Below are 21,620 nucleotides of genomic sequence, written 5' to 3' on the forward strand. Positions count from 1 at the left end.
CATGCCAAAAGAAAAGGTTGGTCTAGCATGGGCTTTTTTTTAATAAATCTGGCACCTTTCTGCCTTCCACTGAATAAACTGGAGATGTTAAAAAATAAACAGTCACGAGAGGCAATGCTTCATGTGGAGCAGTCGGATAGGGCTGAGGGGGAGGAGGGAGGAGGAAAGGGTGACTTCATTTTCTGAACGGCAAAGTTTGAGTGGGAGGGTCTCGACACGAAAGGTAAAAAAGGGAATGATGTGAACATGTGAAGGAAGCCAGAGCACTGAGCAGAGCGTCAGTCTGTATCCTGACAGAGCGAGATAAGGTGGCTGGGGAGCCAGTGGTGCTTTCCTGGAATACAATCTCTGTTTGACACTCTGCTTAAGCACTGCCCATCTGTATGTTATTGTGCTGGAGCCTCTGGGGAAAAAGAGGAGCCACAGGCACAGAGAGTGAACGAGAGAGGCAGCAAAAGACCTTTTCTTCCCTTCTTTTTTTTTTCTTTAACTTTTTTTTCTCCCCCCCCCCTTTAAATCAGGATCTGATTAAACTGCCTTGAAGTGCCACATCTGGAAACTGAATGCTGAAAGAAAGTTAAAATAACTGAGGCACCACTAAGCCAAGGGGGGCTGATTGCAGAAGAGGGTAAACAATTACTGAGACGCTAGAAGACCACTGCTGGATGTAAGCGGAGGAAATGGCTTTGATCTCCGCCTGGCCCTTCGTTTCTCCTATATTATTCTTTTTGAGATGCTTCTCCTCCAGCACAGCCTCAAGTGAGGGAGGCGTTTTTCAGTTTGACATTGAAGGTAGCTCAGCGGTCAGCACGCAAGAAGCCACTGTTATCAGAGGGCAGCAGCAAGCAGTAGCTACTGGAAGTTGGGTGCCTTTTGCTGAGGTACAGTAACTCCCTTCTCTCTCTAGTGTCTGCACTTTTCTGCTTTCATCTGTCTGTGCTGAAGCTCCCATCTGGTTAACGTTAGCTTAATCATTTGATCCTTAAAGGGATACCAGAGGATTTTTTGTGGGGGGTCTGAGATGCTGCATTTTGGGGCTGGTGAGATACAGTTTAGACTTCAAAATGTACACATGCCCTGCCTGCTGTGATTAGACAGCTGCTGTACTTTGCAGTGAGGCTGGCTAAGCGAGTCTCTGACTTTCCTGCCAACATAACTACACAGGCCTGACCAAACAGAGTTATTTTACAAGGGTTAATTGTCACAACACTTTTCTGCTTGCCTTGTTGTAGTTCCTGCAACTGTAATGCACTTAATCTTCCAGAAAAAAAATCTGTATTGTGAAAGTTTGTGCTTTTACATCTGAATGTCATCCACCCCCAAAATCTGAAGTTCTGTTTCGCTGTAAAAGCAGGGATAATAAATCAAATGTGTGTAAGAAACAGTCTGCAGAGAAAACACCTGCAGAGATTTTAAGAATTCCAAAAAGTATGAGGTTGGGATAAGTGACAAATGAAATCGGAGAGATCTGAGAAGCAGTCTGACAGTGGAAAATTTTCCTGTAACCTCTGTGTTTTGGGATTGGTTGATATTCCTCATTCTAGCAAGGCTGTATGGGGAATAGACTGCTCAAAATTACATCTTGAGAAAACGATAAATTATTCCAGCATACACTGGGAATGGGGGACAGTAAAGTCCCATGCGTGGGAGATGCAAAGTACGAGGCAAATTGAGTTACATAAGGTCATGGGAAGGGAAAGCGTAGTTCTTCTAGCATAACATCCCCAAATGAGGTGAGATTAGCGTAGCCATGTCACTGTGACAGCATCAAGATTGCAATCTCTGATATCACACGGCAAATTCTCCCCTTACACTCCAATCGCCAGAACTAACAGCCATGGAGATAAGTGCACAAAACCTTCAGACAGCCGGGGCTACTGCGGGGCTGGGCAGAGCCCATCTCTCTGCTGCAGCAGATCCAAACAGGTGGGCAGCCTCGGGAAACGCCTGCCCACTCTGACAGGGACCTTGTGGGAAACATGACCTGTGTGAGAAAACTGGAGGCTAAATCCTGCTTTTCTCAGCACAGGGGCTCCCGGGAACCATCCCAGACTTGGACAAGCTCCATGACAGGGGATGCACAGCTCCGCTCTGCCGGCCTGGGATCAGCCCCAAGAAGCTGCATTGCCACCTGTTGCTTACAACAGGGAAAGTCCCTCAATGAAATGCCTGATTAAAGAGCTGGATGGGTTTTGTAGCTGCTTTTCACAGGATAATGGGCATAAGTGATTATCAGCCTTTCTCAATATGAATGGGTACTATGGTGTTCCCAAAGATAACAGTTCACATTGCTTCACTTTGATATATTTGACTTCACCTTGGGAAAGTGCTTTGAGATATCCTGGACCCTGCAGAGGAATGACATGTTAGTCTAATTCACCCCATTTCAATCCTCCCTGAAGTTTCATTTGTGCAGTCCAATCCATTCGACTAACTGGTGTCTGCTCTGTCAGTTTGCTTCAGCCACTGCAATGGCAGCATTTAGACCCTGGATCCCATGTTACGAATGAACGATGCTGCCTGCTATTGCCACGCTGTGGCCTTTGGCTGCAGGATATTATGGTTTCATGAGGAAGGGGACAGGATTTCATGCCCCTTTGCTAGCTGTAGATTCACCTTACTATTGCATCTCAGGGTTATCTCCATGGCAGTTTCCAAGGAGTCCCAGTAGGATGCTCTTTTGGGACAGGGCAGATTTCTCACAACAGTGAGAACCTGCTTAGCCATTGATCCAGATACATAGCTGGTAACATGTGCTGTGGAATCAGCTGTAAGCCCAGAGGCTGGCATAGGGGCCAGAGAGTGATGGCCTGGTAGTCTCCCACCCAAGGAAGGAACATTTCCTTTGGTCCTCAGAGAGCTCCCACAGGCCACCTCCCCCTCCTCAGCCCCAGGAACAGGGTTTATACCAGCAGGTTTGAATTAGCTTCTTTCGAAGTCTGAGTTCTTAACCCACAGCTCGCAGCCAACCGCAGAGTAAACTCCCTTACACAGCGTGGTTTGAGTCAGCTCCTTCGTCTAAATATTGACTCAGGCCTACAACTCTCCCAAGCAGACAGAGGTTGTTAGTCACATTGAACAGTGCCAAATTCTACAAAGGGTCAGATTTGCAAGGCAGAGTTACAGAGCCAGGGATGGAGCTTCATTGTGGACTGTGGTACCAGTCAACCACAATGCAAAACACGCTACTGTAAAGCTGGAGCATAGATCAGGGCACTGAGAGACTGTGGTTCTTCAGGGTGCTGAACAGCATTTGCTCACACATGATTCTGCTCTACTCAACATCTTTGGAAATCTGTAAGGTCTAAGAGAGTGCTGGTGGGAGTTTCCAAGCTATAACTGGTGGGATGCTCTTAAATACTGGTAGCAGTTTGGTATTATGACCCTACAGAAGGAGATCCAATTAGTGTAAATACATTTTGCTTTCCTGTGTTGGGCAAACCTAAACTTAAAGAAACTGGGAGAAGTGGGTTAAAAATTCAGAGTTATTCTTAATGTGGAGCTTTCTGTGCCTTGGATTAGAATGAAAGCATCCTACCAGGAGAAAGAAGAAGACTAAATACATTTTCAATGCTATGCTAATATAGTGTACCCACTCACAAAGTGGGCTATGAGTTTGAGTTGGATTTCAGCCAACACCCAGTAGCTTGGTGCCCTAGTTATTAATTGATATGCAATCCAATACACCTAAATTAGGCATGTAAACTGTTCCTAAACTTTTCCAATAGGAATCAGGCATTATCTTCACATATAAATCCAAATTCCCCACACAGTGATGCAGGCACTAGGTTTTTAAAGCCTCTAATACCTAATGGTCTCCCCTGAAGGCCCTCAAAGGAACCTCTTCCTCTGTAAGAACTATGCTGTGTACTCACTTCAGGACAGCTTTATCAATTAGCTGGGACACAATATGTAGATGTTTAAATTAACTGGACTAGATTCCACCCAATGAAATGTCATGTTACCTGCATAATGAGTACTGGTAGTGACCAGCATCGTATGAGGTAGCTACCTCTCTGCCTCTGTTTCAAGAAGAATGCTTATAAATTTATGAAAATTATTCAGAAAAGTATCATGAAAAGGATTACAGTGTTAGGATTTGGAAGGTAGGTGAGAGACTCTACAATCCAATCTGCTTAGCTCAGAGGGAGGCTAAGAAAAAACTTTGAACTTATTGTGCAAGCACATACACAGACAAAAAGAAATAAATAGTCTCACTAGTCTAATAGATGAAGGTCTCACCGTATGAAGCAACTGGAAACTGAAGGTGACCCAGTTCAGACTACAAGTTAATTACAAATTTTAATTTCAAAGGTAATTAAGCACTGGAGACTATCCAGTTGTATTGGATTGTCTATCAAGGGGCAGATCAATATGAAAAGCACTTTCAAGTACCAAGGGGACATGGGGGAGATCTTACAGTGCTGAATCCTGATCTGTATGGGGAGACAGTGAGAAAAAGAGAGTGAGCACAAACCAATGGATCCAACTCATTAGTATAACCCAATTGTCTCTGGCAGCATCAAGTCAGAGACTGATTTTTCCAAATAAGGATAAAGTATCTTACATGGAAGATTCATCAAGGATGGAAGCAAAGGATTTAAAACTGACAGACAGTGATTAAATGAAAGCAAACAAGCAAGTGGCAAACATCAGAAACCTTTGGTTTGGGGCTCTATTCATTAGCTTGGACATAGCAGAAGGAAAGGCGGTGGTTTTGATGAAGCACAGAGTTAAAACTGAAAATCAGAAGTAACTTCTGAGAACAGTTATATCCCACTGCCAAATATATGCCTTTAAAATAAGAGGCAGGTCATACATTACCATTTCGGTCTGAAGCCTGCCACTGTCAACATTTGTGTTTATAAATTCCACTGGCATGATGGTTTTAACTATTTAGGTGCAGACTTTGTTCCCCAGAAGGAAGAAAGTTCCTTACAGAATCTAAGGTGAGCATAAACAATGGTACCAGACTTCAAATACTAAGGAGCATGGCAGATGATTCCCTGTAATTCATGTTATACATCACTTACTTTAATGTAAAATGAATTTAAGGTGACATCCAGAAAAAAAAAACATCTTTGATTCTGCTATCAATGATTAACTGGGGTCAAGAAAATAGCAAAGAAAGACCAGTACAGATGAGTGTAGGAAGGATTAGTGGAAGAAAGGGAAGACAGACATTCTGTGGAGGCACTTGTCAAGCAAGAAAAGATAATTTCAAATGTCCTCTATAGAAAGGAGAAATGAAGCAAATAGTAAGAAAGGAAGCAAACTAAAGCAGAAAGAAGAGAAAGGAGATGAAAAAATTAGACCAAGAATGAGATAATCAAGAGCCTTAAGAGTAAAGTAGTTGGGACAGAACAGGAAGCCTATTTGCAGAGTGAAGGAAGACATGGTATTGTTGGACAGATGGAAAACTGTTTGCAGCATAAGTGGTTTTGGTTCAGAGGAAAGGCAGAGAGGCAAAAGAAGTCCTTTAAAGGAAATAATTATCATAGTCAAGTCAAAATTAACCATTTACTATAAGAGAAAGTAAGAGGCAGAAGTTAGCTGCTGGAGGTTTTTTTGTTAAAATGACATGCTTGGCAATCATTTTTTCCCACCTGACTTCTACCAGAAGCTGCTGGACTAAGTGTTTAAAAGCAAGAAACTGTATTTGAGGTGCTTTCTTTCTGGTTCTCTAAAGGTATAAGCAATAATTAGCACAGGACCTGTGACAAACTCACCTCTCTAAAACAGATCACATTAGATGCATAAAAAGAGAGCAATCATAAGTCCCAGCCACCTGTTAACAAAGACTCAAACTACCACCAAATTGCCTTCACCCCTTTGCCCATAAAGGCTGTAACAGAAAGTCTTGCAGACTGTTTAGAGAAACCATAGTTTGATCCTTAATTGTAGCATTAATCTGTTTAAAACAAAGTAGCACTAAAAGGAAGCAGCAGAAGACCTAATCCTGTAGTGTGAGCCAAAAAGGGGCTTAGTTTAACAGAAACTTTTGTATTTTTTAAGCTAACGGGAACTGCATCTACCTTTCAAAAAAACATGTCTTTAAATGAATTTGTTTCAGACTCTTGAGGTTATGTTAGGTTAACTCCCATAATGCTTAATTTGGATTTCTAGCTGCTGTTTTTTTTCTGGTACAACAAGGTTATGTTCTGAGAAACATCTATTAGTGGGGAGGAAGTTTTACTGCAGATGCTTGTGATTCCAGCTCAAGTTTCTCATCAAAGCTTTAATGAAAATCAGCTGCTTGGAGTAATGCCGCCAGACCCCAAACCTTTTAAATTGTAGGAAGCTGAAGCAATTGGAAGCACAGGACACAGCAGATGGATAGTGTGAAATGTTCTCCATTTCAGGAAGGTGCATAAAGCACTTGCAAGAACAATGCAACTTAAACTCCACTGCTGTGATTTCCCACAAAGTTTTGGGCAAGTACCAGCAAAGTGCCCTGAAGCTTATTCAGGGCTGTGAAAACCAATAAAAGGCATTTCATGACCACTCTTATTCATGACATGGGAAGCAAGACAGGAAAAGTCCAGTTTTTCCATGGGGCATGAGAAGCAATAAAAGAATTGGTTTCTAAAGAACTTGTCCTGATTGAAACTGATAACAATTAGAACTTCTAGTGTTCAAGAGCTATGTAAAATAGGTCTAGCTTCTGAGTAATAAATAACCAGCCACTGACAATTTACAATTTGCTTCTGGATGTATATTTCAGACACCAAAATATAGATACCCTTGGTTTCTATATTTTAATTAGTTTTCTTGAACATTTGGATCCAATCCCAGTTCATTTTCAGACACCACCATGAGCTGGGGATGTTTGGGTTATGCATCCTAATGCAAGATTCAACAGCTGCTGAATTGCTGTATAAAAAGCTGTTAGAATGCCAGAGGTTTTGAAATCTAATTCTTTGTCATAAATGGTCTCAAAGAGATATTCCCAACTATCAGTCAGGATACATACAGTGCGTATTTGGCAATGCAAACAGAGATTGACTAAAATGCAGCAAATATGATCTGGTTTTGTCATTCCTGTTTAAGTGTATTGTGCAATTCTTTAGAGAGTTTTTTTTCTTAAAATAAATATTTCAGAAATACTAGAACTACTTTTTTTTTTTCTTTTAAGACAAACCAGCAAGAAATGATGCTAAAACCCCAGCATTCAAGAGCCAAAGAATAACAGAGGGTTGTGAAAAGTATTTTAGAAATTACTATTCCAAGTTTACAAGTCTAAAGAACTAAAGATGTCATTTTTAACAGGAACTAAAATATTGTATTTTAAGTCATGACATGTGGAAGCCAGGGGTCATGGGAAGAACTGGCACACTCAGATGTTAATTTGAAACATAACTGAATAATTACTGGATAAAAAGACTCCACCTGCATGAACAACTTCCAATAAGACCTGTAAAAGCAGTCCCTTTAGCTGAAACTGTAAGGCTCTGAGTCTTTGTTTGACTCTGTCTTCCCAACAAAAATTAATAAAAATGAACTCGTTCAGGCTTTCACTGTTGGCATCAGGTGGAAAAAAAAAAAAGATACACTGAAAAAGCACCTAAACCAGATCGTTTCTGGGATGTGCGATACCCTCTCACCACTCTACAATGCATCCTGTTAGTGTTGCATGAATGGCCTCTGAGCAGCAAGAGATGAGCAGACTTTTCTGACAAGGCTAATGCAAGTTCAACTTGTCTTAGGGCTTCCCACTGTAGTTTTTCACCTCTGAGCCTGTATGTTAGCCCGTGGAAATCCACAGAGAGCCTGCCATTCATGACTCTCTTATGCTGTGCTCCACACTCCCGGCTCCAGGGACCCTTCCTCGAAAGCACTCTGTGGAAGCAAACATTTGCACAGAGAAAATCTGCACCAGTATCCAGAAAAAGAAAATAATAATAATAAAAAATAGCAAAGGAGCTGGCAGGGCAAAACACACACAGCCCTTCCTACCCAGGCTGTTTAAAATACTGCATGTCCCAGAAAAGCTAATACAGCCTGGCCCGTTGAGGGCTAGCAAGGTCTCAGAGCACCAGCACCTGGCAAAGATCCATTCAGGAGGGAGGTGAGCAGGTGTTAAAGGTCTAGACACCGTGTAAGGTCAGAGGGAAATTGTGTGCCCTGCTCAGCTTTTTGCAGATTCGTGGTTTTCTGTGGCTCCCTACTTCCCATCAATGTCAAGGATTGTCTGCAGAGGCTCAACAGAACTTCTAAGTCACCAGCTAATTATTTTCAAGTCAACTGGAAACATGGCTTTGATTGATGGATTTTTATGAGGGATAGGGAAATAAACTATTGGTTTTTTCTCTTGATGTATCTACTCTTCCTCCTCTTTGAGCCAAAAAGTAACTAATTTCTTCATTATCAGACTATGCCTATGATGAAACAAGCCAGGAGCCAAGAGGCAGTGGGAAATCGGGGCAGGTTATCCCTCCTCCCAAGCCCTGGCTTTTCCTCTCCCCTTTCAGAGCCTCTGCCCACCTCCATTCTGGATGTAAGGCATGTAGTGCAAAGTTAACCATGTCGAGCTGCCTCACTTCCTTCCCACACATCTGTAAAGCCCTGTGATCATCAAGGCGGAAGCCCTGTTTCTGAGAACCACCCAGAAACACAGCACTTTCTCATCAGCCATCCCCAGCAGCTGTCTGTTTTGTCCACTTAGGCAGATCTTGGGAGGGAGAGATGGATGAAACTGTTTCTCTTGATCTTTCAAGACTTTCATATTGGCTGCTGTTTTCTGCTAACAAGCTTTTAAATTGATGCCACGGCTCCTAGTCAAGCAAATCACTGTGTGTCTACTGTGATTCCAACATTTCAAGTAGCTGCAATATCAAACCACTCTGTTTTGAAATCTGGGGTAGGAGAAATTGCTGCAAAAGGGAAATCAAAGGAATCTCCAGATCTACCCTCTCGGTTTTAACAGTGTCCCATGAGCACAGCCATACCTGCTTTAAACACTGCTTTCCTCTTTTACCCCTTGCCAGATTTTGTCTCTATCTGAAAATCTCTCAGGTAATGCTGTAGTTTGTCAACTGATTATGTCTCACTTATCGCAGGGACTCAAGAGGAGAAAGTATGACTCAGAATGCACATTTCATGCGAGCGTTTTGGAGGGACTGGGTGGAGGTTGATTAATGAGGAAACAGTGCAGAATTATTTATCCCTTTTCCTGTAAATTGAGTAAACTTGGCACTTTGTTTGAAAGAGGATGATCAAACAGCTACCTTTACAACTGTAGATTTTCTATTTTCAACAGTGAGCATCTGTAAGAGCAAGTTTTTTATTTAGTGGCTGTAGTAACAAGTACATTAGAGAAAAGGCCGCTATTAATCTCTAATCGTTAGCCAGCTTGTAGACAGCTAAAATGTTTTAGCCCTCCCCCTTTTTGGAGAAGAATGCCTTTTAAGCAGAGGCTTTGTCTTTCCCACTGTATATGGAAAAAATGACTATTCACTTCCATGGAGAATGCCTAGCTGAGAAAGTTTATATTGGATCCAACCCCATCTCTGCTGCTGAATGGCATTTTGTTTTCCTCTTGGACTGGGGAAGGGGTAACAGCCTGAAAATATTTTCAACACAGGAATTCTTAGAAAAATTAAATGCAATTAGTCAACCTAATAGACAATGCTATTGCTCTGCATAAAGCTATCTGGCTTTCAGCTGTTGCGTGTTTTTGTGGGAGTCGCCATCAGTCTGTCACTACTACAGTGGAGACATACACAAGCCCACTCAAGGAGCAAAAATATAGAGTGAGAGTGAGCTGGGGAGGGGTTGCCTTGTCATTCTTCCCTGTTCCCAGGCTCTGCTTTGCTTATTGGTTTGGGATTACCCATGTGCAATTAGCTACATTCACTCTCTCTCCAACTGCTAACTCTACTATGCTACAGGGAGAAATGTGGGAGGTGGCTTTTGCTCTATATCTTCCCCATCAGCAGGATTTTACCTAGAATTACAGTAACTAGCTTCTGTCTCGCTAGGTTTAGTTTCAGCCACATCTGAGTTCTTGGTCTAAAACTTTGGGAAGATGGTTCCATCAGCATCATAATCTGTTCTTTATTATCATCAAAAATAAATTTCTAGTTGAAGCTGATCAGTTGATACTTCTCAGGTGATATATAAATATCCCCAGTCATCAGGGATAAGTCAGCAGGTGAAGTTTTCATATCTGTTGTTACTAAGTTAGGGCCTTGCCCTGTCTCCCTTAAGGCAAACACAATGTTTTCAGTAAATTCAGAGAGCTCAAACCCTCTGTATATATAAATGATGGGGATCTTACAGAGTTAAGTTGTTCCTTAACACAGCAAAAGTTTGAAAACCAGACTTCATTCAGACATCAGATATATTCTCCAGCAGTTGCAGACTGGCCAGGCACAGCGTGCGTGGCTCCAGACCAGATACAGCCTTGTGCTCTCAGGTGGGAGCATCACTGGGGATGCAGACATACAGAGACAATATTGAGATCCATGCACTGGGGATGGCAGAAAGGACACTAGTAACAGCAAATAAGGCTTCATTTGTTTCATCACTCATTGAACAGTTCATTTACTGAAAAAGATTACAGATTCAAAACCAGTGGCATTAGATTATTTGGGGGGTTTATGCCTGAAGATTCAAACTACTGAGCTTAACAGAAACACATCCCTGAAGCTTTAATGAGCATTTTATATCCTAGAAAACCCCATTATTATATTAATTTGCCAGATCTACGGGCAAATGAGAGTAGTGAGGCTTTAATTTTCATTGAACCTACCTCATCTTAGAATTAAATTTAAAAAATAAGAATAAGCAACAATATTCAGGTTTTCACCAAATGACTGTTTCAGGAAGAAATACTTTGCTTTTACATTTGCAAGCTAAATTAAAAACCCAGAAAGCTTGTTATTATGTAATTCACATAATTGCTTTAGTTTGTAATCTCATTACGTGCAATTAGAACCGAGATACCTGTCAAGATAAGTGGGCAATAAAAGATAACCAGCATTGTGCTCAAAACTCCTCACCGACTTCTAGGTAATTCTTAATTTGTAACATCAGTGGAACTCTGGAAGTAATGAATATTTCACTGTTAACAATGTCAGAAATTTAAGACAACAAAACGTGAATTTAATGTACTACACCAAGACTAAGCTAAAAAATGTGTTCCTCTCAGAATGAAGATGAAATCTGAAATTGCAAATGGCTACTTTGCATGGGGATTCTGCCCTTGAAACAGTAGATACTATAGAATGGCTTTTTGCATGCAGACAGTTCTCTAACAGCTGTAGTGTCCTATGAAATGGTGTCATTAACTGTCTAACTATGACGTCACACACTGAATTAATTTCTTCAGTAATAATAGCTAGAATGTGACCTTTCTAGTTCAGAAGAATTTGATACTGTACACCAGAGGTAATGGCGGCTTATAGAAAATATAAATAGAGCGTGGAGGCCTAATGGGAAGCTGGTGAGCAAGGTTGTTTGTTTTTAATTCTCTGCGTTTCTGAGGCTTCAAAGCACACATAAATTTAGTAAAAATCAAAGAAGAAGAAATAAAATTGCAGAGCAGATGTCTGCTTTTGTCTGACTGTCGTGTAGTACCTCATGGTGTAGAGCAGGACTCTTGTCCATCTCTCTTTATGATGACTTTGATGGTAAAACATGCTTGTCCAACAGGTCAGTCATTAACTTCTGAGAGCCTCATTCTCCAAGGAACGACAAAGATCCATTTGAAATGTCACTTTATAGGGATTTATAGGTTTAAGTACAATCTTGAATTTGCTATTACTCAAGGTCTGGGAATTTAAAATCAATTTATTTCTTCAAATGATAACTTAAGCTAGAGTGAAGTATGACATTTCTCAGAAAGGCCATCACCTGGGCATTTTAATTTTTAAATTTGTTACAGTTTAACTCTCTGGTTGGAAGAACTCACAGCAACCTCCCCCATAGCCAGTCTGGTCTAGGAAGATGCATGTAGCAAATTAAGAGAAATGAACAGGGCAGGTTAAAAGGGGAAGTTATCAGCAGAACCAATGTTATTTGTACCTTCAGTAAGAGCTCCAGCTCTTCATTTGTTTCCTCAAGAAGAAGGAAATGTTTTAATCACTGTATCCAATAAAAACAAATGCCATGAAAGATATTTTAACAAAAACAACTACATCAAATAGATTTCTCCATATTCACATTTCCTTCCTCTTACGAATTAAAGAAAACAGATTTTCCTTAAGCATCTTAAAAGCTCTCTTACAAAGTTGGTTTCAACCTTTTATGTGAAATTTTAACACTGAAATGTAATTTTTTTCTCTTTTGCCCTACCCGCTTTGACTAATCCTTTTCATATATCTGGTATGCTTCGGTAATAAATCCTTGCAGGTCACTCATAAAAGTTGCCCTTAAATACCAGACAGTAGTTTATCCCTTAGAAAGAATGGAGAAAAAAAGTGGGAAAGAGCACCATGCCAAGCAGTGCTGTGTAAATATGCAAATGGCTTTAAAGCATGGCTGTTTAGCTGGAAGCCAAGAAAGTTCTTTTAGCACTGGATTAGAAGGACTGGAAGTCTTGGATCCAGCAACAGCTTTATATTTTCTGCAGGCATCTGAAACAAGCAAATCATGACTACCAGAAATGTCTGCTCATGTGAGGATATTCATTATTCCTGATGATTCTGAGTAGTTCTCCTAAAATATATGAATTAAAACTTAGAACAGGGGAAGTTTAGATTGGATATAAGGAAGAAGTTCTTTACTGTAAGAGTGGTGAGGCACTGGAATGGGTTGCCCAGGAAAGCTGTGAATGCTCCATCCCTGGCAGTGTTCAAGGCCAGGTTGGACAGAGCCTTGGGTGGCATGGTTTAGTGGGAGGTGTCCCTGCCCATGGCAGGGGATTTGGAATTAGATGATCTTAAGGTCCTTTCCAACCCTAACTATTCTATGATTCCATGGTTCTACAATTCTACGTATGGACATACTCCCCGGCAACCAGCTGTAAGTGGCCCTACTTGAGCAGCGGGATTGGGCCAGATGACCTCCAGAGGTCTCTTCCAACCTCAACCATTCTGTGATTCTGAGTATCAATTTATAGTTATTGCATTTTACAGATCAAGAAACTGAGTGAAAAAGTAATGTTCATGGTCACACAACAGATAAGCAGAAGAATGTGTTTTCTTGAGTCCCAATATCCTTTTGAACATAGTTAGCTCATGCATAGAAACAAGGCGATGAGTTTCTTGTCTGTTCAGGAGGAATATTTTACGTTAATTTCAAATAGCATAATGAAACTGTTGCTGTGAAGATGTTAGTAGATTAGAGGTGAAGGGTATGTGTCGTGGTTTAAACCCAGTCAGGTAACTTGTTCACTCACTCCCAGTGAGTGGTGCCGAGCTGACAACAATCGAGGTCCGTGTCCCCCCCCCCCCACCAGGGCTCTCCCCTTCCCCACTCCTGGAGGAACGGGGAGGAGGATCGAAAGAGTGCAACTCCCACGGGTTGAGACAAGAACAGTCCAGCAACCAATGTACACAAATCACCACCGCTACTATCACCTACAACAATGATAAGGGAAAATAACAAGGGAAGAGAATACGATACCACCGGCCAAGAAAACGAGTTCCACCCGGAAGCCCGTGTCCTTCCGGATAACTCCCAGTCACCCCCCACCCCGGGCATGAAGTGCTGTGGTATGAAATACCTCCCTGGCTAGCCCGGGTCAGGCGCCCCATCTCTGCTTCCTCCCGGCTTCCCCTCCTCCCTGGCAGAGCATGAGCCTCACAAAGTCCTTGGTCAGAGTAAACATCACTTAGCAACAACCGAAAACATCGACTTCACCAACACTGTTCTCAGGCTGGAAGTCAAAACACAGCACTGTACCAGCTACCACAAAGGAAAAAAACATGACTGCTACTGCTGAACCCAGGACAGTATGTCATAAAGTTGGTGAGTGACCAGAACCAGGTGCAGGGAAAGGCAAAGCGGAAAAGTAGGACAAATAGAAAGCAGGACAATGAGGACATGAGCGTGAGTAGAGAACACAGCAACAGCAGAAGGGCTGTGGGAGCCAGTGGGGGCAGGTGGAGATCCACAACCCATCAGGGTAATGTTCAGATGCTCCATTAATAGAAACAGCCCAAGAGAAGCACAGAGGCCTCTCCCAAGTAGGGCCAATGAACGACCATCTCATCTGGTTGGCATTTACTGCAAGACTGTTTAAATTACATTCAAGCCTTGTTGCCAACAAGAGAGACATATAATATAGACAAGACTAAAAGGTAACCTATAAATAAAAACTGGAGTGAAGGGGTGCTATATATATAAACTGAGGAGCCATGGATTTAATCAATGCCTCACTATATATAAATGGACCTATTGGAACATTCTGTCTGCAGCAAACCCCTCACTGCTACACACTGCTTTTGAGGATATTGTAACTGCTAAATCTCTATCCACTCTTTCTCTTCTGGCAAATTCAAATCCATCCAAATTTTGGAGACATGAGAGCTAGAAGAAATTTATACAAAAATTATTTGCAATTATACAGTTATGTTTGTAAAGAAGTGGCAGCGTTAATACCAGCGCTGTTATCAAATACTTGTATATAAATGTCCAAAGGACACCTTGTAGAAGTTGTTCTCTCTCCTGCCTCAAAAAATCAGAGCAAAACAAGGCAGGGAGAATTTAATCCAACAAATTTTATTGCAAGTCATACATGGGATCCATAAGATCATCAGATCCCTTGTTCATATGGCCTACCGTAGTTAGATCAAATGTAGTTGTAGAGATGTGTCCTTTAGTCAGGTTGGAGGATTAACAAAAATCTAAGTGTTTAAATACAGCCATCTGTTACCTCAACCATCTCAGCTGTTGAGGGACAGAGCAAACCCTCTCAAGCTTCTCCCATAGCAGGTATTACAGAAAAAAATGCAGAGCAAAGCTGGCTATCTTGTGAGCAGTCTAGTGTTTATGTGTGGAACATATGAGGATAAAAGCTGCAAAGAAGAGGAGGAATGCCAAATAATATTCAAAGCAACAAATAATATTACAAGTACTGCTTTCATAGAGTTATCACTGACAGCCCTACCCTTTTGGAAAACAGGAATCAGGAGTCTGATCATACAGAGGCATCTGGCAGCATCTGATGCTGGGCTCAGTGATTTGTTATCTCCTAGTTATGAAGTGTGGGAAGATAGTGTTTCATGGTTACTAGGCCAAATAGGAAAGGCAGGTTACATACCGATGCACATTCCTTAGATATTGTATATGTACCTGTAAAATACATATTCTCTTCTGGGTACAGACAAAACCACCATAGTTCAAATTTTATCAGTTACTTTAATCCCAAAACTTACTTAACAGTGTTTCTCAGCTGTAGTCAACATTTGGTACAAAATTGCTTTCAGCAAGAGCTGGTGAGCTATCGCCAGTGAGTTCTTCACACACAAAAATGGAAAAGTCTAGGTGTGAAGTACACTGCACCATCACACTGCCTGGATGAGTGGAACATTGGCTAGATAAGATGTGAGATAGGGATAAAAGCTTTTGGCAGTTCATCCACTGCCAGAAACAGGGCTCCACCTCCATAACTTAAAGGCATGTCCATGTAGATGATGCAAACCAGAGCATTAATTAGTAAATACCATGTCAGTCTTGTAAAATGAATCTCTGATGAGCCTGCAGCTGTCTATGCATTCAGAAAAGGGGGAAATGCATGCAGGTTTTCCAATCTCTTACCTGACACAGCAAGTGCAGTTCATAGGTTTTCTAGTGAATGTGAAAGTCCATCCAAGTGCTCTGAGACCAAGTCAGCAATCAGCATGGCTGAGTCAGCACCAGGGTCCTGCAGAGAAAATATGGCTACATACTCTCCCCCCGCTTAACCCTTGTCCATTCCCAAGTACACACACCTGCAGTCACAATATACTCCTGAATGCTACCCATACTGAATACTCAAGCCAAAATTTAACCTCCAGCAGTTAAGCATCTTTCCCATGGTCCATAAAGTGTGTGATGTCTGTGTAAGAGGGCAAAGACCCCAGGGATCCTGAGTCCCTGCAGTATGGTCCAGCATAGAAATGCAGTTGCACACAGTGCATATGGTACATCCACTGGATTTTATGTTTTGGCAACAAATGGAGAGAGGTTTCTCCTGCAGGTCACCAAAGGCAGGATGGTCAGGACAGTGGGGTGCAACATTATTGTATCTCTTTTTTGTTTGCAGAAGTTTCCCAACAGACTAAAGGAAAGCTAAATCTTTGTGTCTATGCTTATGAACAACATGTATCTGACCTGAGGAATTTGAAATGTCTGTTATTTTGCTCCCAGGGAGCAAGAAATGGTCAAATGGACATCTGTCTACAACTGGTAGTCTGGACTTGATAGTCCATGTTTAAAAACACTGGAAGTCATTTACGTCCTGAGCTGAAAAGCAGATGTAGAAGTCACAGTGGTGCCTTCAGTACTTTCTTGCTGACTGAAACACCAGTAGACTCATATATCTGTCCAAGGTAAAGAAGATTGTTCTGTAGTTAATGATTTCCAGACATGATAAGCCATACAATTTGTACCTTCCAGAGTGCTTTTAAGGTAGGGTGTCCACGGAGTCAAAAGCAGTATTTTTAGTGCAGCGAAAAGCATGCCTTTTGGAGGGAACCAGAAAGTGTCCTTAGAATGGGGTCATGCTCTGTTCTGTGCTAGAGCTTTGTTGCATGATTATCTGGGGAGTTTTACTCTGGTCACCAGCTCTGGAGATTGTCAAAGCCACTCACAGCATCAGAGCTCTTCTTCCGAGCTATATCTACAGTGCTTAACTCCAACCCGAACCAGGAAAAACACGGCAGCACTAACATGATGGCAGGGATCAATTTTTCTCTTTGTTAAATGGGATAATCTTATATCTCACAGACATGTGTCAGCCTTGCTGCAGTGAACACCAAGTATTTTGAATGACCATAATGTCTTAATTTCTTAGCAACTTCTTTCCAAATATTTTCTATGCTGTCCAAAGCCATCAAGTTAAAGCAGGACTGAGCTACTAACAGCAATAAACCAATAAAAAATCCAAAACAACATATCTGAGAGATGGGCCGTAAAGATTCTGTTTGAGGATTTTTGAATGCACAAGTATTCAGAGGGGAAGGTGGCACCGTTGCAGAGAGATATAATAGACCTCCCTTGTAGAAATACTTGTAAATATCAGAGGAGCCATTATCCAGACAAAGGGAAACATCCTGTCATCATGTTGAGTTAGGCCAGGATCAGTCTAACTCGAATGTAGAAAGAGAATTACTTGGGCCTGTCAGACATCAAGGTTTCTGTTAGATGCATCCACTTTCTCTACATGAAGGTACTGACAGGTAGAACAGGCTGTCAGGAGCCTTTGCACTTTTTTGGAAGTACAGGGTGTCCGCAGCTTGGCCAGATCTACAGCATAGCAGTCATAACCTGGACACTTCTACACAGCACATCTGACATGTGCAATAGGTTTCATGTCCTGGACTTTGTATGCAGTATAGGCACCTACACACAAGTTAGCCCTCCAAGTCCCCCTTTGCAGTCAGTAGAAAACAACAGGCACAGCTGACCTACTTTAGGTGCATTTTAGTATAGAAGGAATGAAACCATACAAAGGGTGTCTAGCTGGCTTCTACCCATGTGGATGTCTCCATACTGATGGCTCCCAGCCTGTTGTGGTTTGGGCTCCTTAGACACGCAGTCCCGGCGCCCAGCTGTGGAGGCTGCGGGCCAGGATGCCCCCACACTAGCATGGCTACAGCTGTGTTAGCACAGCACTGCACCTGAGCATGGAGGTCCTATGGGGTTCAGCCTGGGAATGTCTTCATGTCTGACACACACATGCCAGATGATGAGACCTGCAGAGACCTGCCGGATGATGAGAATTCAGCATGCTTTCTGGGAGCACTTGCCTGGAGATTGAGTACTTCTGGAAGTGATGACAGCACTGTAGCTGATAGAGACCAGGAATCTCTTCAGAAAAGAGCCTTACCTATTCTAAGGAAACCAGAGAAATTGAAATAGCATCAAATGTACAGAAGAGGACTGATCTGTCAGACTTTTTTCTTTAATGTTCTGATTTCCAATAAATAATTACATAAATGAAAGTACTGGGAGATAGTCAAGCAAGAAAATGTCTTTATTTTTAGGAAGGGCAGTAGGCTATTTATCTCAAGTTGGCCTAAGCAAACAATCTCTAAAAAGGGCTCAGAACTGTGGCTGCCAATTCCAGATACTGCTCATTAAAAGAAAAATAAACAAAAGCAAACATGTTTAGGTTTGCTAACCTAAGCAAGCAGAGGGCTGTTGTTTTTCCATGGCAATGCCATGCACTTTGAGAAGACTGGTCTCTCTTTTAGACACAAGCATTTTAAAGTGAGTGGAGGATGTTTAGAGTATTCATACAGCCCTGTAGAGCAAAGGATGGAGAGTTTCAGGGAATTAGTATTCTGATGAGCCCTAAAATTGTGTTTGGCTAAACCACTCCTTCCAGAAACTCATTACACCTTATTGCAAAGCTGCCAGAAGAGATACTGCTCCACTCATTTGTCTGATTATTTTTTTTTATCAATGCATTAAAAACTTGGCCTTTATTTATTCATGTGTCCTACTTTTACAGGTATCTATGGTTGATATCATGCTTGTTATATCAGAGAAGCAGAGCTCTTTGCTAATTTCTGTTCCCTGGACTCTAAGGAGAAGCTTGATAATGTTCAAGTAGTGTTTATTTAATTCTTACACTCCATAGAGACAGTGGGGACTTCTGAGGGTCCTGAAACTGTTGCTCAACCTATGCCAAGTGATAAATATTATTATGCAAGCAATTCACAATACATGTCACGGTTCTCCATAGATGTTTCGATTGAGAGGTAGCCTGTCACACCAGACTTCACAGTTCTCACACTAAGACTCCCTTAAGCGTATGTCTTCTGACATACTTTTAGGACCTTTATAGAACAGATCAAACTGCAGAAAACTGGAAACTTGAATACACAAAAATCCTTTCAAAATGAAATGACGTGTCCAATGAACTCGCTACCCCATTAAGATAAAGCAGGTGAATAAGCTGCAGTATGTCAGCTTAGCCAGAGGTAATTATCTGTGTATGTTCTTCACCATCACCAGATGACAGGCAATGAGAAATAATTTAATTCTCTTCCAGTGAAGGCTAAAAGAGCATTATTGGGAACAGGTACTATGACTTGAGTAGCATGCCACATATTATGCTGCAGTCATCACTCTAACCTCTTGGTATATGAAGAAGTTGTGGGGGAGGGCTGTCAGAAACTACAAAAATATTTTTGCCTCTTCACATCAAAAATCACCCTTCTAAAATACTGGTGTTTATGCTATGGGATAGAACTTGTTTGTATTTTTGCACGTAGGTTTAAGCTATTAGGATAATTCAGATAATTTTCATTTCATCACAAGTCCATGAGTTTATAGAATTAAACTCTGCCTGGGCAGCAATCACTTCTACTACCCTGAACAGACCTTTGAAGTGAGAATCTGCTAAGTGATATCATGACGTTTGATCTTTGCTCTCATGTCTGAACATCCATGCTAGCCCAGTAAGGATCCTTCTCAGACCTGGAAGGAAGTACACCTTTTGGTTCTATCTCTAGCAGCAAAGAGCATAACACTGTTGGCCAGCTACAACCAAGTCAGCTGACACTAAACTTGTCAATGACTTGGCAGCTTATGTGCTGTGGCTGCTACTTTGAGTGCTGTTCTTCAGATTCCGTTCCCCAAATGCACCAGCTGTCTCCTCTTTTGCAAAAGTCCTGGAGGCAAGCATCATCTTTTTCTTCTGTGTTTGTTTTAGATCAGATGTAATGAGATTCCTGGCCCAAGACTGATAGGCGTGAGTATAATGAATGTAACAAAGGCTGAAATGTCTTAATGTAGACCAGTTAACCCTGAATCCACATCCCTTCATGTACCCCAGCACTCAAGAGAAAACTCTGGGAATAATAAACACTGGTGTGGATCCAAGTGAGCCTTTTATTATGGAAGAAAGAGACCCTTTGTGGGTTCATATATTCACAGGAAAGTCACAAGTTCCAGTACTAATTAAAGAAACACGCCATATTTTCTTACCATTAGATCAGAGAGTCCATGGCTACATCTGAATTACTGAATAAAGCAGAGTGGGGACCTTCTAGCCAGGTAGCATAACACAGCCCAGGTCCATGTGCTGAAGTTTTCTCCTTGTTTGCCCAGCAAATAGCAGTCCCATATAGACTGCTTTGGGGGAACACATCCTAACCAATGCTATGCTCTGAGCCATGCCTGGACATTGTCAGGAAAATCGCAATCTGTCAAAGAGCAAAATGAAGGCAGATGAACCATCAGTCAGTATGGATGATTGGAAGACAGCACCTGAAACCATGCTTTGCCCTTCTTCAGTTGGCTGAGGCAGATACAATCACAGACAACACTCTGTGCATGTTACTAGCATAGCACTCTTCTTTTGGGAAAAGCAAACATACCTACCCTGGGATGGCTGCACCACTATTGTTAGCTGGTGGCAGGGGAGGAATGGGGACCTGATTCTACCCTCAATTATGCAGATGCGGATCAGGAGCAGCTGCAATGAAACTGGTGGAACTGCTTGAATGTAATATGGGAGTAAACTCATACTCAATGTGGATTGTCTTCCATTTTCAGTCCCATCTTGCACCCATACCAGCAGAAGGGTCTGAAGAAACAGAATTTGACTATGGGCTCCACAGTGCTTTCAGCACTGCAGCTGGTTCTTGTTTTTAAGAAATGCAATAATTAAATCCAGATGTAAGGGAGGGGGGGGAATAAATGTACCATGAACATAAAAGATTTTCAACAGCTCAGCAAGGTTCACATTAGATTGGACTTTTCAGCTTGAACTGGAACAAACACTGTCCCTTGTGCAAAAAAAAATCTAATAATTGTGAAGACATAATTGCTAATACAGACCTAACATTTTGGCCTACTAATTGTCTTCACCATTCAGAAACAGACAGTGAACGGAAATGTTCCTCACTCAATTGCCTACATAACGATTTTTCAGGGAGGGTATTTCCATTTTGTTCCAGACCTGTTTGTGCTTTGTGTGCAATTATGTTGTGCTCAGAGAACATTCAGCCATTTGAATCCCTCAATTAGCTCAACACTCTCACACTTCTTTTTATAAATACAGTGTTGGCTCATGCCCTGGAACAACTAACCGAGCACTCCATTATCACTAGTAGGGCAAGGAGCAACAAAAATATATCAGAATAACTGAGAATGCCTGAGAAAACTTCTGAACCCGAAACAAACAATCTGGATCTCATTTTCCCCTCAACCCCACTTCCATCATAGCATGGATTGTCAATACCTCATTTCTGGTTTGAACTGATGTAACTCATGATTTAAAATACTGTATCAAAATAGTGAGCATCCACACCTTCTGATTTTTTGTGATGAATTGAATAAGGAGGGGAGAAAAATGTTGCCAAAGAATACCTAGGTTTCTTAGGATCCTGTATCTCATTTTCAAAAGGGGCTCTGACAGGAAGAATAGCAGAGGCAGCCAAAAGTGAGGTAGATGTTTTGAGGAACTGGGAAGTATGTCTGCTTAGTTAGGGGTTAAACTGGTTCCCAGTGGACTTCAG

General features: G+C 41.7%; 1 protein-coding gene across 1 annotated transcript in view; it reads left to right on the top strand.

Annotated features, from left to right (window-relative positions):
* Positions 1-492: 492 nt before the first annotated feature.
* LAMA4 (laminin subunit alpha 4) overlaps positions 493-21,620 on the top strand; it is a 102,584-nt gene continuing 81,456 nt past the window's right edge. The window contains exon 1 of the mRNA XM_061460095.1: positions 493-881. Coding sequence (XP_061316079.1) covers positions 681-881 — 201 coding nt within the window. The 5' untranslated portion in view covers positions 493-680. The remainder of the gene's footprint in view (positions 882-21,620) is intronic.

The sequence above is a fragment of the Pezoporus flaviventris genome, unplaced genomic scaffold (assembly GCF_033815535.1).
Source record: "Pezoporus flaviventris isolate CSIRO_AGI_PZ_B2104156 unplaced genomic scaffold, CSIRO_AGI_Pfla_v1 ptg000031l, whole genome shotgun sequence".
Lineage (NCBI taxonomy): Eukaryota > Metazoa > Chordata > Aves > Psittaciformes > Psittacidae > Pezoporus > Pezoporus flaviventris.